Here is a 16,739-nt window from a genome sequence, read left to right as displayed (position 1 = left end):
TCCTGCAAGCTTCTTGCATCCACTGACAATGTGTCGCACTGTTTCAGTGACATCTCCACACAATCTACACAGTGGTGTCTCTGAGATCTTATCTATGCTGTACGTGATCGATTTTGTTCTTAAAGCTTGTTCCTGAGCAGCAAGAATCAAATCTTCTGTCTCCTGTTTTACGAATCCATTCCTGAGCCATCTCCAAGACTCCTCTCCAGCTTCATCTAATATTTGTTGGACAAACGCACCATGTAGGGCTTTCTCCTTCCAGTTTTTAACTTTCTCATCTTTCCTCCTCCTCTCATGGTCCTGCCATGGCGCAGAATGGCCGGACATCATTAATATTCATATGACTAATCATCGCATTAGCATAGAAGTGACGCGCTGAAGCGCGAAATTTGAAAGCGACAACTACATTTTTAAAAGAAATGGCGCCAGAAATGGGCAAACGCGCAACTTTAATTTTCATTCTAAAAGCATCTCGGTTGTAAAAGTCCTAACTTGTAGGGTGAATGAAGACCAGATCGGGACGCTCGGGAGATGGACACAACTTGTAAAAACTATTGGAAATTTGAGTTAAAATGCGAGTGATTTTTCATCCATTTTATATGAGAATTCAAAAATGCTTTTTTTTCTATTTAAAATTTCTTGTTTGTGGACCAACTTTTTTATGAACTTGTAGTTTCTTTAAAGAGTAAATTCAGACATTATGTTAAAATGTCAAATATAGCGGCAAAGGATTTACTTGGAAATTTGCGCTCTTTTATTTCGTATCACATAATGAGTAGATAATGAGCCATTTTGCTCATGAATATGTATAAATGCAGGCACACTGAGTTCATGAATCTTGCTTTAGCTCCGCCTCCACTGTTCCCTTGGGTGTTCCATAAAGGTTGACAATGTACTTTTTAGTCTACCGGATTTTGTTACGACCTTTCGCGAACATTTACGATTGAAGCCGACATCCAAAGTCGTAAGTCACCAGAGTGAGGATTTGGCACCAGACCAGTGTTGTTCTCACACAGGAGATAGTGTTTGCAGTAATCTTTCAAATTCTGCTCAGCGTAAATAGCAAAATGCTGACGTACTTGCTGTTTTCCTAGAAAATGAAGTCTAGGACCCCAACTATCAAAATTCCTGATTTACAGACGCATTTCAAGGCTACTGAAGCTTTCCAATATACGACCTTCTCATCTCGCCGCACTTTAGCTCTTAAAAGAACTTTAACAAAGGAGAAGCACTGCGTCTTTCGAGAACTCAGTCAAAGAAAGTTATTAGAAAAACCACACTTTCAACCGAAGGCTCTGTGAAAGCGGCTATCCTATAAGAGTCTTGCAAACAATTCTGACTAGTTCGATTCACTGACAACCCGGTCAGACCGAATCGTTAAAAGGTTCTCCTGAAACAATTGCATGTTATTCAACGACCATCTCTAACCAGCCACCGATAAAATCCGCACAAGAAGGAAAACTGATCCCTCAAGCATAGTCAGATTGTCCGCGCGAAACTTGCTTCAATCCAAGAACAATCAGAAAATCAATGCAGCGCTTAGTTACAATCTTGAAGAAAATTTGCATATAATCATTTACACCGATTTCCCAAAGTCCAACGGCAATCACACGGCTTTGCCGATTTCAACAGAACTGAGTCAACAAGCAAATTCCTGATCACTGATCACCAGATCCAGATGAGTTGTTCACTCATATTACGAATGTAGAAGCTAAGGACTCCTAGAATATAAACGTTAAATAATATTTAAGAATTTACATCATTCAACCTTACAACGAGAAATAAATTCTTTGAGCCAAGTGCTGACCTAACCTGGCTCGGCTTGAGAGTACCGTTGCGCCAAAACCACCTCTCACTACTATGGTTTCACAGCATTTGCTCGATGTAACTCAATCCTGAGAAAGCAACCGACGCTCAAAGTTTGAAATTCTTATTGCAACGATTTATTGCAAACATTTGAAAAGCACCGGATAAAAGAAAACAATTATTAGTCGGTGCCTCGTCAATGTAAAACAGCACACGTTTGCCGTGGTTAGGATGGCTTAGCGTAATTATCGCGCTCCTGGCGCTCGTTTGTTTTTCGCGTCTGGGTGCGATAGAATGAAATATGACAGGAACGGGAATGCGAAAGAACGTTTCTGAATACCGGTCAACCAAACCAATGTTTTCTCTTCGACTGCTGGTCGGTGATACCAGCGGCCCCGCCATATTTTTCTGTATTTTTGATCTCATTAGATTATTCGAGATATATTAAAGTAGTGTTTCGAATGGTCAACGAATCGTAAAACTACCTAACATCGATTTTTGCTCGTGGTAAGTTGAATTGCGTTTAATATAACTTCAAAAAACTTTCAACTCTGCCACAAATAATTGTGCGGAGAAGTTTGATCATCATCATTTCCCTTTCCCTTTCCCTTTCCATGTCGCCAGCGTAACGCGTCCGAAACGCATCAGAAACTCATTCATCATGTTGGCTTCATGCCGCCAGCTTAACGGTTGCTTGGGACTTGAGGCCACAACAAAAAGCATTAAAATATCTGTGCTTGGTTTCAGCTGTAAGATTGATCGCGATTCCAGCATCGACAATCTCTTAATCGGGCAAAAAGAAATCTAAACCGAAAATGTATCGAGCGACAAACTATAAAAAGCTCAGAGAAGCCAGCAAGTCGATTTCGTAATGGTCAGCTTCTTAGAGAGCGGCGCACACTTGTGTTTTACGCACGGCACAGAAAACCAACTAGTCGGTTCGTGCACTTAAGGACGGTGCCTACTATTGTTATTGGGCACACGTTCTGCGCATCTTGAGATACTCGGATTTCCTATCGGTGATGCTTACTAATACAGGGATACTTTTGCGCGGTTTAAAACTATCCGGAGAAAGTAGATCTTAGTAAGTACTCTTGGCATCCAAAAAGAAAATTGGGGGTAACCATGCATTTTTCAGAGATAATTAAGCTTCAAATTGAGAAAGAACACCATACATTGCTTTGTATTTTAAAGTTTTTTACAAATATTATTCATGAATTATCTTTGAAAAATGCGTGGTTACCCCCAATTTTCTTTTTGGATTTTAATAACACTTGTTAAGATCTACACTTCCTGCATAATCACACACCGGGGCAAAAATATTGTTAATTAGTAGGCACCGTCCTTAAGGCGAGTTTTTTTTTTTTCAATTAAAGTAATGACAATTTTGGCCCATTTCAAACAGAAAAAACAGGGGAGTTCTGGAAGGTAATTAAAGTTAAGCCAAGCATGTCTCGCGTGAATCTGAATGATGTAAAATGAAACGTGACAGGAAACAAGACAAAAATTGTGAAATTCTCTGTCATTACAATTTACAAAAGTGGTAAACATTAGTCGCATCGAGAGGTCTGCCTCCAGTCCACAAGAGGCTTAGTACAAATGTGTTAAAAACGCTCATGACACAACATACGAACCGGCCACTAAAGCGATAAGCACAAGCGTAATCACAAGGTAAGCTTGCGTCGTTTACACAGTGAGACAAGCCGAATAAAATTTAGCATACGCAAGCGTAGTAATATAAACGTCCGAGAAGATCTAGTGAGATTCAAGATGGTGTGCGAATCGTCGTGCTTGGGCAAACTCACGCCGGTTCCCACTTGTGAAATAAACACAACCCTATGAAAAGCTTTCCTTTCTTGCGCTTTACGCTTATGCTTAATTCACGTTTATTTCAAGCCGGTTCCCACACGTGTTTTTTAATACTTACGCTTGTACTTGTGCTTCTTGCACAAGTGGGAACCGGGCTTAAGCTGTCGCAAATCATGTCGCAAATGAGATGTAGGATTTTCTATAAAACTGTTTGGAGTGATCGGGTTTGTACGGAAATCTACCGCCTGCAAACTGCTTGTACATTTGATGGACAGTTATTCCACTAGGTATTCGCACCTCCCAGCATTTTCCTGTAGATTTGCATTTGTAAGAAACTAACCGCAACCAATTGGAGTCTATTAAGAACCCACATAGGAGTTCAAGTGAGACAAAAGTAATTTATGCCAGAAAGCAAGTATATGTCCTACAAACAATAGCCATTCCGCGCCATGCAGTCTTCTTCAACAATCACTCTCTCCTTCAACGAAGCATCTACTCTTTGCTCTCTCTTACGTAGACATGGAGGGATTTGCACTCCCTTCTTACACACTCCTTGCTGCCGATCAGTCTTTATTACTCCTGGTGTGCAGACAGCCATTCATTGCCAAGATCTTCAGGGCTAGTTCTTCTATCCATGTTGGCTACCTCCTCCATCGTCCAGTCCACAATCCCCGCACTGTAGCGTACTACACCTACAACCCAGGTATTGATGCCATCGGTCAAATTTCCTCCATTGAGTTTTAATCTACACAACTTCTTCACTCTTCTGATATACTCCGATATTATCTTGCCTTTCATCTTGGTGTTGAGAGTCTGGTCCAACACTGTAAGATACCAAGGTATTTGTTGCCTTCCTCCTCTATTTCCCCGATATCCTGGTCGTCGGGTAGTTCTATTCCGCTACCGCCAACTTGTCTTCCCCTTCTCATTTCCAGGAAAGCACACTTGTCTAGCCCATACGACATCTCAGTTAATGTCTTGCGAGAAGATTCTTAACTTACTACTTGAACAAGCGAGTCTAAGTAGTTGATCTTCGCAAACTCCGTACAGCTTCAGATCATCCATAAAAAGTAGGTGGTTAATGGGTTTCATGTCCTTTGCCAGTTTGTATCCAGCTCTCATTTTTCGTAGTATTATGGTCAAGGGTAACATTATCACTACAAACAGTACTGGTGACAAGGAGTCACCTTGAAAAATTCCTCTCCTATTGTCCCCCTGCCCGAGAGCCAGTCCTTGTGATGTCAATACTGTCTTCCAGTTCACCATGCTGTTACTGATTATAGAGACCATATCCTTGGCAGCCCCAACCATTTCCAGGCATTTCAGGATCCATGAATGCGGCACCATATCATATGCCTTCTTGTAGTCTATCCAATCCATTGACAAGTTTGTCAACGTTCTCCGGCAGTTCTTCAGGATTGCCTTGTCTACAAGCAATTGATCTTTATTTCCTCGGGATCCCTTCCTGCACTCCTTCTGTTCACTGGCTGTTAGCAGTCCATTCCTTTCCAAGTGGTGGTATAACTTCTCTTCCATAACTCCTGTCACGAACTTCCACATCATGGCTAGGCAGGTAATAGGGAAAGTAGTTGCTGGCAAGCTAGTGTTGGCAAGGTAGTGAGATTCCGCCCTAATTTTACGAGAAATCATCACGATTACGTGTTTATAACATATGGGCAAAATTTTCTTGTCACTGTCGAGGCACAACGAAAACCCGTTGGGCAAACGGATTAAAAAAGCATTTGTTCGCTCACATTTTAGAGCAAAACAAACACTGACAAATCAACTTTTTCTTTTTGTCAAAAAGGGTACAGATAATTGTTATTTAAATCCAGTTGACAATAAAAATTCGATTTTCATCCCTGAACAAAGAAAGGACCGATTGCACTACCTTTTGGAGAGGTTTTCTCCGGGTACTCCGGTTTCCCCTCTCCTCGAAAACCAACCTTTGACTTTATTTGCTTTCATCATTAATTTCAGTTTACAGTGTCCCCAATTAGTGCTCCAGCGCTAGAACGACTAGACACTTAAATAAAGTTCCTTTCCTTTTTCCTTTTAAAAATATGCATCCACTTTAAATAACGCATCCGTAAAAATAACAAACGGTTTAGTGCCCAAGGAAAGAATTTGTGGCGTAACTTCTTCCACTAAGTATGGGCTATATTACTGGTATTCTGTTTTGTCGTTATTGTTCTCTTTCGCTCTACTTTCGTTTCTGTTCTAGACATAGGTCCTCCAGGCATCATGTAACCTTATCAGAGCTTCTAAAGATATGCCAAAAATTGCAATACAGAGAAAAAAGCAGCTCTAAGCAAATTAAGAATAACCAGTCAGCTTTAAGTTTATATCCCTCCGATGCTTGACTTGAATAACTGCGTAGCCACCAGTGTGGACCACAGATATCATGATAGTTCAAACTGGATTGAAACCAGCGAAAAATGTAGAGAGAAAAAATCCTCCAAACCGTTTTGACCTGAACACGAAAAGCGTTGAATGTGTGAGAGCTATAGTTGATGTAGTATGGCCGTGTAGCAGCGTCGAGCCACAGAAAACGCGCGAAAAATGAAGCCTCGTTTATGTTTAGGTGAGTTAACCTGGGTTGAGCCTGCAATCCAATCAAAAGTCAGTACCTGGTCAGCGGTCAACTAAAAAAAAGAGCTGACCTCTGTGAGCTCTAGGCTTGAGCCGGCGATATGGTCAGCGGATACCTTGTTTGACAGGTGTCTATTGATCAAAACATGGATGTCCTATATCAAAGATGTATGCTGTTAACTGGCATGATACTGGTCGCATACAGGGAGGGGTGGACGTACGTACGGTCGATGACGTCATGGCTAGAAAACCAAGACTTCTCGCATAGATGGGTTACCATATTTTGTTATCAATGGTGCACCAGGCGCGCACGCTTTCGGCGCGCGCGGATCTCTGCTCTAACCTTGACCATAACAACAACAACAGCAAGAATAACAATCCATCTTTTATTCCTTTGAAGTTATTCACTCACTTATGCTGATCCCTAGTCGCTGCCGCCAACTTCCGGTTTCTTTAAGAGCTAGGTAAGTATTTTAAACCACATCCAAAATATAATAGGGAATAGACTGAGACACCTACCTGAGAAATAGCATCACCAGCATATAGGTTTCGCATATTTGTCGTGTTGAACTGCGGTTGGAAAACAAATATTTCAGTTGGAGAAAGTGACTAGAAATTTCTTTGTGTTTCGGTATTTTCAACATCTTCCCGACCGGTCAATGAACAGAGAATTCCCTTATAATTCCTGGTTGACTAAGGGCGCGATGTTTTTTTTTTCCTTTTTAACTGAATGCCGATTAGCATTATAAAGTTTGTTCCACTCTCTTGACTCAAAAACAGAAAAGGAGTACTGTGAGTCACCCAGAAGCAGTTACATCGATGTAGTTACTCACAATAACAAAGAAAAATTAAATCAACGCTTCATTACGATTGCTCATTACTGACACACAAATTTCGGCTACCAGCACGCGCTTTTATCTTTCTCAAAACGCACGGCAAACTTGTTCTTGTTTTCTGCGGTAACTAACTTTGATCAAAGGGACTCTTTCATTTTTGACTATTCCCTTGTTGCCCACGGATGAATCAGCTAGCATTTTACTCAAGATAATTACCTTTGCCCACTAACGACAAGAGTGAAGCGCTGGCAGTTATCTCTGTTGGGATGACTTGACGAGCAGTTAGATGAAAGACAACAGTAATAATAGCCCGCGTCACTGTACTGCAAGTCTGATAAAGTCAGGATGTAAGGCTCGTCAATTCCACTTTGCGCAATGCCGTACTTTTTATCCGATTCATCTGTTCAAGAAGACAGTGAAAGGACTTAATTGATTATATATTATTCTGAACAGCTGCATGTTTCGTGCAAACTGTTGTGAGTTCAAAAAGCAAAGATTCCTTTGGAACAACGATTGCTTTAAAGTTTACTAAATGTTTTCTCGAGCACATTGTTCAGAAACAAGAAGGAATAAAACATAATGTAGTCCTCTTTTCCTTTTCATAGTCCTAGGTCTTAGCTTATTTTTTCTCTATATGTTTTTCTTTTCTTCATTGTTTTCATGTTTCCACAATTTGATAATTCTTGTAATCATTAGACCATGGTGCCTTGTCTTTTTCTCTCCTTTTTGTCGCTTTTGTGTATAACCTACATTGATATAATGAGATTAAACATCCTATCCTATCCTTCACGTTTCAAGTGTGCGAGACAGCACACCCTTTACCCTTTGCAGCTGAACCACATTCGATTTGTTTTTTTTACCACAATATTCAACGTCAAAATGATGTTCATTTCAGAGGGTGACCAAGATCTTGACATAAAGAAAGAGCACGTGTTGTCTAAAACTGTCGCAATCTGATTGGTTTCTTCCCAATATAGGCGTTTCTGATTGGCTATTGTAGAGTCACCCATCTTTGAGAACTGAAAAATGCATTGCGTGACGCGTTGACGCGAGCAGCGTTTTCTAGACTCTTATCGACAACGGAAAATTAGCCAAGCAGATTGCGAGATTTCAAGCAGTTGTGGTAAAAGAACATTTAATGTTCACTTATCAATTGACCTGCTTCAATACATTAAGCAGTGTACTGTATAAACATTAAGGTGATGTTACACGAGCCGATTTTTAACACCGATTTTTAATGCAACATTGGTCCGTTAAAAGTTGCCTCGTGTAACAGGGTGCACGGGGCGATTTTTAACGCAACATTTTGTTGCGGCAACATGTTGCAGGTTTTTGAAAGCGATTCAAAAACCTGCAACATTGTTTCCCGAATTTTGTTGGTGTTGGTGCGAGTAACACCCCCGCCGCTGACTTTTAACGCAACATCTTCAAGAGCTAACTCTCTTATTAACTGATGATATACCCTTCTTTCCTCCCGTCTAATCCAACTTCTCGTCCAAATAATTCGTTCCCGATTTCTTCCTTTTTCATCTTCCAAATCGTCCACTAACAACAGAGCCCGAATGATTTTCAGCCGCCGTCTTCTTAACTCATTGTCCGCCATATTTGTCGAGCAGGAGCCTGGGTTCGAGTGCTGCGAGCAATGTTGCGTTAAAAATCGTCTCGTGTAACATACCGTTGCCGCAGCAAAGTTGCGTTAAAAGCTGTCTTGTGTAACATGGATTAAAAATCGGCGTTAAAAATCGGCTCGTGTAACATCACCTTTACCCTTACTTATACACTTAGAAGGTTCCACAGAATCCTTCTTAAATGCTTCCGCTTGCCATTGAACTTCCAATGGAAATCCCCCAGCCCTGCACTCAAATGACACTTGTTGTCCCTTTTTCTTGTGAACCTTGAGTTCGTCTATGGGCTTATCAATCCATGGAGCAACTAGCCAAAGAATGAAAACCATAAGGATTTTCAAGGCGTTTTCTTATTACAATCAACTAAAGCCTGTAGAAACAAGCAGCGTACGAGAACTGAATAGCGTTTTTGATCATTCTAGGTAAGTAGAGGGTATGGATGGAATTAACTTATAGCTGAGATTCGGCCAAAATTTAACTGTTAGCTGAGAAACGACGTGTTTTTTTAACTGATAGTTGAGAATTGTTGATGTGTTTTGTAACTGTTACCTGAGAAATGGGCCAAACTTTAAGTGATATCTGAGACTCCAGCACCCACATCCTCACCCTCTAAGTACCTAGGCACTGACCACGACATTTAGCCAAATTAATTGACTGGGAACTCAGTGGCAGCCAAATTAAGAGATACCTAAAAATAACTACTTAAAACATTGAAGGATGGTTTGGATAAAACGCCAAATACAAAAGGAGACAAAGGTGGGCAAAATTGTACGAGATTAAAATTGATTCCAGTTGGGGTTTTTAAAAACTGTTCAGCGTAGCTAACACTTTCAAAAAAATCTTTATCTCTCTCTTATTTGTAACACTAATTCTGTATGCTCGAGAAACAGTTTCTGTCACGAAGCTTTGATGTTTGTTGTTTAATTATACGTAATTTCTGGGTTAACGTACGTTGAGTTGCTTAGCGAGTAGGGGCAAGTGATCAGTTAAACTGCACAAAATAAATAGCTATGCAGTCAGACAGCCCCTGTAAGAACAAATAAAGTAAATTGAGTAATTTTAGTGAAGCATGCAAGGCCTGAACAAGCTCAACAGCTTTATGCAGATACCTCAGAAGGTTCTCCTATTTATTTAAATAGAAGATTCAAATAGGAGAGAGGCCAACACGAAAGCTTCGGCGACTTCGGTCACTATACACAGATCAACAACATATGCAAATCTTAGCAAGTTAGTCTTCTTTGTCTATGAATTACTTTTATCTCTCTTCTTTGTAATTTGTGTAAACTGTACATGATTTTTTTTCTGCTAAACTAGTAAAAATAAATTCGACTTGACCTAACTTTCCGCGGTTTGGCAGTTATTTTTCATAAGTACATAAAATGAAAGACGGCTTTTGGTGGTTTTCATGTTACGTTGTCGCTGCCGCCATGTTGTTGGACGAAAACTAGAGATCTCTCGTTAACAGGGACCTTAAGATCTACGACGGCGACTTTAACGAAAACGTCACCTCGAAATATCACTTTGCTTTATCATAGTACTTTCGCGGTTATTCTATCTCGTTTACTTCTTACAATTTTGGCGAAGTGTCCTAAAAATAAATTGGTACGAGCAGTTACAAAGTGAAAATAGAGAATGAAAGATTCTCTGTTGCATGCTCACGTTGTCGTCAAAACCTCAAATTTGGTAATTTCACTTCGTCGTTATGCAGAGTACCGCAAGAATCCGTCCTAAGATCCGTGCTGCACGTGCAGCACGATTATCTATGCTCTTTTAACCAATGATATCATTGTTTTGCCGCGTTGCTGTTGCCGTCGCCGTCGTAAAATCTTAAGCTCCCTATAATCTTCGCTTGTTCGTCCATCAGCAATAGACCTTTTGCGCTTGTACATTTTGTTTTCCCAATACAGATCACGTGATAATACTCAGGAGGCTTGGTCCTTTGTTTTGTTCATTAAGGGTGCGTTCGATTGACCCTATTCCGGAATAAGAATACACGGGGTGATGATTTAAAACGGTATGTTTGGCGTTTTTGAAGCAGCAAGGATGATAAAGATATGTTTAAAATAGCATTTTAGCAGGTGTTTGACAATTTTAATGTGAATCTCCGTAAAAACGAACGATTTCTAACTTCTATTCCATGTATTCCTATTCCGGAATATGTCAATCGAACGCACCCTAAAAAGAGTGCATGCAGGCATTTTCACGCTTGCATGCACTCATTTTAATGAACAAAACAAAGGACCAAACCTCCTGAGTATTATAACATGATCTGTATTGGGAAAACAAAATGTTCAAGCGAAAAAGGTCTATCGTACATTACATCATTGTTACATGTGTCTCAAGAGATTGGTTAGAAGGAGTGTGACTACTCACCCGTGACCATTGCGATATCTGTCACGTTATACTTCAGGACGTTGCGTAAAAACACTTCAACAACACAGGTATAAATGCCTCCGTCTTTTGTACCGGCGTCCTTAATAACCAACGGTGGCAAGAAATCCTCAGGACTGCTTGGATCTGGACATCGGATACCTTGCAATAACATGCCATTCTTGAACCACGATATCCTCTTTAGGTCAGCTCTTCCAGTGTTTGTTAAGTTGCACGTCATCGTGAAATTTTGTTCATGTTGCAAAACTCCAGGCTTCGTTACATGAACTCGGGGAATTTCTTCGTCTATAAGAAAACATTAAATGTTTAAGGCCTGCAGGCTCCAGTTGTATAGTGAGAGAGAGAGAGAGAGAGAGAGAGAGAGAGAGAGAGAGAGAGAGAGAGAGAGAGAGAGAGAGAGAGAGAGAGAGAGAGAGAGAGAGAGAGAGAGAGAGAGAGAGAGACAACAACCGGGCGGTCTTACTGCTGCAGCATGTAGTTGTCCCCTCCCCCCTTCTCCGCCATTCACCCCACCTATCTCCGACTATTTAGACAAATCATGGCACCCATAGTCGTATCACTACCGTCGTTCCTCAAAGACAGAACCCATGCACTTAAAATTTTGCGTATTTTCAATTTCTCGAGCAAAAACAAAATCACTTTCACAAAGGAGATCACAGCTCTATACACCCCTTCATACCGTCATCCCCGAAAGCGAAGGCTTCCGAGTGCTCAATTATCTTTTTCGATCAAAGTACCGTTAAAGGTAATTTTGCCAGGCTGAACTACTGTAGCTCAAAGACTCAGCCGTTTTTCATTTTCCCACAACGGTGTGTTCAATATAACTCACGAAAAGGTTGGGTAGGTGGGATGGTTTCCATTTTGGTTCTCATTGCAGCAGATAGGAACTATAAAAAAACTATTTATCAATTCAGGCAGTTTTTTTTTGTTCCACCCACCTTTAAAAGACACCTCAGAAATCTCCAAAAAATCATTAGCTTTCTTCGAAATACATTGTATAACCTGTAAACTGTGCAAAAACAGTGAACCAGAGAGAAAACCAACAGATTGAGTCATTCCTCGAAATGTGGGAAGAAATGACAAAGACGCGTCGAAACCAATTTCACGCCATTTCAATAATCCTAAGCATGACTATTTGTGGCCTATTACTACATCAAGGTAACATAAAAAGCCTAAAAAATCTAAAGCAAACATTTATTTTTTAACAAGGCAACTTAACTCCATACTGTTTTGATGAACGCTTTTCATTATATCAATCGATCCGTGTAATCATATCGCCATAGGTTTACCCATTGAATTGCAAAGTTCCTCCCTCCATCTCCTACATTGAACACAAATAATTCCTTAATTCGCTCTAATGACGAGCTAACGCTCGGAATGTCAGATTACAAATGTTCTTTATCAAGTCGACAAAACCAAATTTCCGTGTTTCACTCCACACCGTCGACACAGCACCGTTCCTTTAGAGAAACGTTTCATGAAACGTTTCATGAGAAACGTTTCCGACTCTAACTCTGGAAAAATGTTTTTGAAGTAGTTCTCTAAGTCTTTTTACTTTAGTAAAAATTGCTTCTTGTACGGAGGGTCGGGTATTTTACGCTTTGTGAGGCCCTAACTGATAGAGGATTTGACAGTGTAAACTGTCAACATAGGGGGGATTTGACCACTTTTTTATGGTATAAGTCAAATGGCCCGGGATTTCCCGGGGTACGGGTATGGGCGCTCTTGGAATTGACTAATACAAGTGCATGCACAAAAAAATCTAAGAGAGACAAATTCAATGATAAAATACAATGGTCGATTTGGAGAGGTGAAAAACACAATACAGTGGTGATGCACTAAATTATTCGCACACAGAGTCACGTAAAAAGCTTCTACATACATCTGGAAATGGCGCTGTGTTTAGAAAAGGTCACAGGCATGCTTACTTTTGTAAGTGATCAGAGTCTATGATTTTCCATGAATGTTTGAGCAAAACGTGGCTACTCTTTCGCTGTAAAGTTTTTAATTAAAAAATTGCGCTTGTAATAGAGCGGTTGTCAGACTGTGGTGGTAGTTGTCAAGTTGTAGATGTAGTAGGGATTAGAAGGTGAAAACAAGAAGAAGGATCAAAGATCTTTTGAGTCTTTCATAGGAAAAACGGAGCCTGGGTCATGAAAAGGATGTAGATAGTGTTTCGTTGAAAAAAAAAAAAAGACAGTAATGAAATTACTGTATTACGCAGTAACAGATAGATAGACTGACAAAGAGGGAGTGTCGCTCAAAATTCTGCCTATGTTATCATCGCAAGTCATTAAAAAGGTAAGTATACAATCAATCACGGTCCAGGAATGTTACTAGTCTTACAAGTAGCAACTCAGGAGATTTATAAGGTCGCAAGCATACTTACATCTGATAACATTGATACTGAAGCCATGCTTCTTCGGGGAATGGTCACCACCTGCAAAAGCGTGACACTCATACCTTCCCAGGGATCCGAATTGACTGTCATCTTCCTCGGTAACATTTTTAATTAACATTGTAACAAAAAGCTTCTTCAATTGCTTTCCACCTGCAAAAACACGTTCGTATGCAAATTGCAGCAAAGTACTGAATTTTCTTCGTCGGAAATGATTGGGGTTACCGCCGTGCAAATGGATCTCGGTTTCCCCCAACGTGGACCGCGACAGAATCCTCGATCACACTTAAATTTGGTCGGTTCAGTTCTTTAATTCTCTCATCTACTATATGCTGTTTTTACCCGAGAATTTCGCTTTTCTCAACTCACTAAAACTTAGCAGAATTATGATGAGGCTTCTCGGTAATGTAAAGTAAGCTATCGTATCTGATTTGCGCTAGTGCAGTAGAACTTCCGTTTGGGCGCCAAAATGAAGTCGCAAAGGACCTGGCGACGAATTAATCTATTTATATAAAAAAAAAAACGTAACGTATTTAAATATTCGCAACGAAATTCTACTTTCAATTCTGTTGGGCAATCCATACTTCATAACACGTCTCTTACATTGTGGGTGTGTCGATCGGTTGATTGCATGCAAGGCGAATATTTAAATACGTTACGTTTTTTTATATAAATAAACTAATTCGTCGCCAGGTCCTTTGCGACTTCATTTTGGCGCCCAAACGGAAGCAGAAGGCGCTAAGTAAGTACTCGAATCATAAACCACTTCCATTCAAGTCATTCAAGGGATCCTCCGAGAATCCTTGCTGATCTTCACTAGACTGTCTTTTGTATTGTTTATGCTCGATTACGAATGCAAATCATTTGAGTACTTTTTTGGTATCTGCGAATGTACCAATGCTTTTGGGGCTCTTTGGAAAGTTGATCTAATAAGAGTTACGAACCTTGTTCTGTCATTTCTATTTGACTTGTAAAATTTAAATTATCACTCTGTTTTAGTGTTGTGTACTCAGCATATTGGTTTTTCCTCACGAAGTCTATTCTTTTTGGAGTTTTTATCCCCGCAGAGTCAAACGCCACACAGGTAACTTTGGCAGATGTGAACTCAATCGGGTATATGTTATCAGGCCATGGCGGAACGATCCCAAACTTGTCCTTAGCTGAAACGAGAAAGCAATTGTAATATTTACGTTAGGTCTATTAATTAAGTACCAAGAAATCGGTCCATGGTTATTAATATGGAAAGCACCAACAGAAGACAAGTGCGGTAAGATAGGCTTACTGCGCAACTGAGATCAACCGTAGGTTCCCTTTCCTTCATGTTTCTCTGGTGAACTAATGGGTATTTCCTGATTAAGTACTGTACATATTTATCTTCTATAAAGACTCAGAAATTTAGAAAGGAAAACAGAGCAAAAGCAGCAAAAGTTTGTTATCTACTACGCGCATTGCCAAGCGTCTGTTAAAGTCACGTTGTTACAATGGATACACTGACGTACTTCCGTAGCGCGTAATGATCAATTATTCATTCACCGCTTCAGTTATCGATTTCTTTAATAAATATTTACTCATTAATTTTATACTGTTTAATATCTTATAATAGTTAATATATGATATTTATTACGGATCAGCTACAAAACTCGAAGCAAAGAATTTAAACCTTCCCTTTACCGTAATCTAGGCTCATAACCTAAAAAAGAACAACACTTCACAAATATTGTTGGTCAGGCCGAAGTTAACTTTTTAAGTACAGCCGTGCCCAAGCATTGTTGTTTGGGGAAGAGGGACCCACAAAAATAAGATTTACATCTTTGTTTACAACGCTTTTTGAAAATTGGTAAGGAAGTTAAAAATCTCAGTCACAAAACTCTGTTCTCAGTTTCAGGATTTGTTGTTTCGTCAGTTTCCTTGGAAGTACTTTGAAATTCTTAGTATTGATACTAAGTCATCACTCGTGGTCTTATCGTTCGTTGACATTAATGAAGTAAATAAACTATATGTAAGGCCACCGCATCTCCGTAACCATTTCTGTAAAAACATGTAATGTAATTGCAATATTACTGTGGAACCCCGTTAATATGACGACCATTAAGTTTCTCCCCGATTGAGCCCTTTGTGGAGTCAAGGGACTCCTTTGTCGGTGGCAGCAAGAGATAAAAGACGAGTACAAATTCATGAAAAAACTTCGAGGGAAAAAAAAACAAGGAGGAGGTCGAACAAAAGGAAGAAGAAAAAATGCACTCCAGCTCGACCTGTGGGGAGGTCGGTTGTTCAGTTACGTTAATTGAAAGGAACTTCACTGAACATATTGTATAAATAACACTTAGTTAAAATAGCTGAGAAATAGAGCACTTTCATAAAAGCGACCACCTTCACATTCTTTTGTATTTATGTTTTAATTAGACCTACTGCTGTCATTTTGAAACAATGTCATTTCTTTTAATGTTCTCGTCGCAACGACGCCAGAAAGGCTTATCTGCATTAAAACAGAAGAACTATTTTATTTGGTCGCCATTTAAGAAAGAGGTCTCACGCTAATGTTCTACAGGGATGCCGTTAGTCTGACCATCCTTTCCATAAACTGCGGCTTTTCATATAACCTTTTACTGTTTTAAAGGAAGGACCGTTCACTTTTGCCACTGATTTTTGTTGTTTTCATAAAATAAGACAATGAAAGCCACCAGCTTTCTTAAAGAATTCAGTAAAATTAAAACCATTGGAAATTTTCAACCACCGTCAATTCCACAAATAGAACCAAAGCTGAGATGAATGAATTTGTATCGAGCTAGGCAAACTTGTAATAATTTTGGAATAAAAACGCATTTTTGTGACCGCTGCTACTCAGTCCTGCCTAAGCCGTTGTTGATTTATAAAGCGGTAAATTGGAAAGAGTGGAAAAAAATTAATGGTAAAATTACATATTTTCTGGGTGGATTAAGTAAGCCACCAGCTGCTACATCTCATAAACTAGAAAGGAAAAAAGTTATCGAAAATGAGCATGAAAACTCAAGATGCTTGGACAAAAAAGGTTTGAATCACACATCTTAAAATTTAACGGTTTTAATTTGCCCTTGCGAAGTTCTTAAATTCACTGGCTACGCAATCATCTTCAATCCCGGTCAAAAAGATCGTGACACCAAAGCTTATTTGAACCCCCCTCCCCCGTGACATTGTCACGGGGGAGGGGGGTTCAAACAAGCTTTGGTGTCACGATCTTTTTGACCGGGATGGTGTTGATTACAGAACTGTAGAAAGTTCCACAGAGATCTCGTTGCTGTTTGG

The 16,739-nt window shown here is 39.8% G+C and overlaps 1 protein-coding gene across 1 annotated transcript in view; it reads right to left on the bottom strand.

Annotated features, from left to right (window-relative positions):
* Nucleotides 1–16,739, bottom strand: part of LOC138038973 (uncharacterized) — a 34,598-nt gene that overhangs the window by 13,679 nt on the left and 4,180 nt on the right. The window contains exons 2-7 of the mRNA XM_068885091.1: nt 14,402–14,617; nt 13,449–13,610; nt 11,042–11,344; nt 8,817–8,975; nt 7,260–7,443; nt 6,727–6,777 (exon numbers count right to left, since the gene is read on the bottom strand). Of these exons, the coding sequence (XP_068741192.1) occupies nt 6,727–6,777; nt 7,260–7,443; nt 8,817–8,975; nt 11,042–11,344; nt 13,449–13,610; nt 14,402–14,617 (1,075 nt within the window). The remainder of the gene's footprint in view (nt 1–6,726; nt 6,778–7,259; nt 7,444–8,816; nt 8,976–11,041; nt 11,345–13,448; nt 13,611–14,401; nt 14,618–16,739) is intronic.

This window comes from Montipora capricornis, chromosome 2 (genome assembly GCF_036669925.1).
Source record: "Montipora capricornis isolate CH-2021 chromosome 2, ASM3666992v2, whole genome shotgun sequence".
Taxonomy (NCBI): Eukaryota; Metazoa; Cnidaria; class Anthozoa; order Scleractinia; family Acroporidae; genus Montipora; species Montipora capricornis.
Note: the sequence above shows the minus strand (reverse complement) of the source record. Positions and strands in the feature narration are given on the sequence as shown.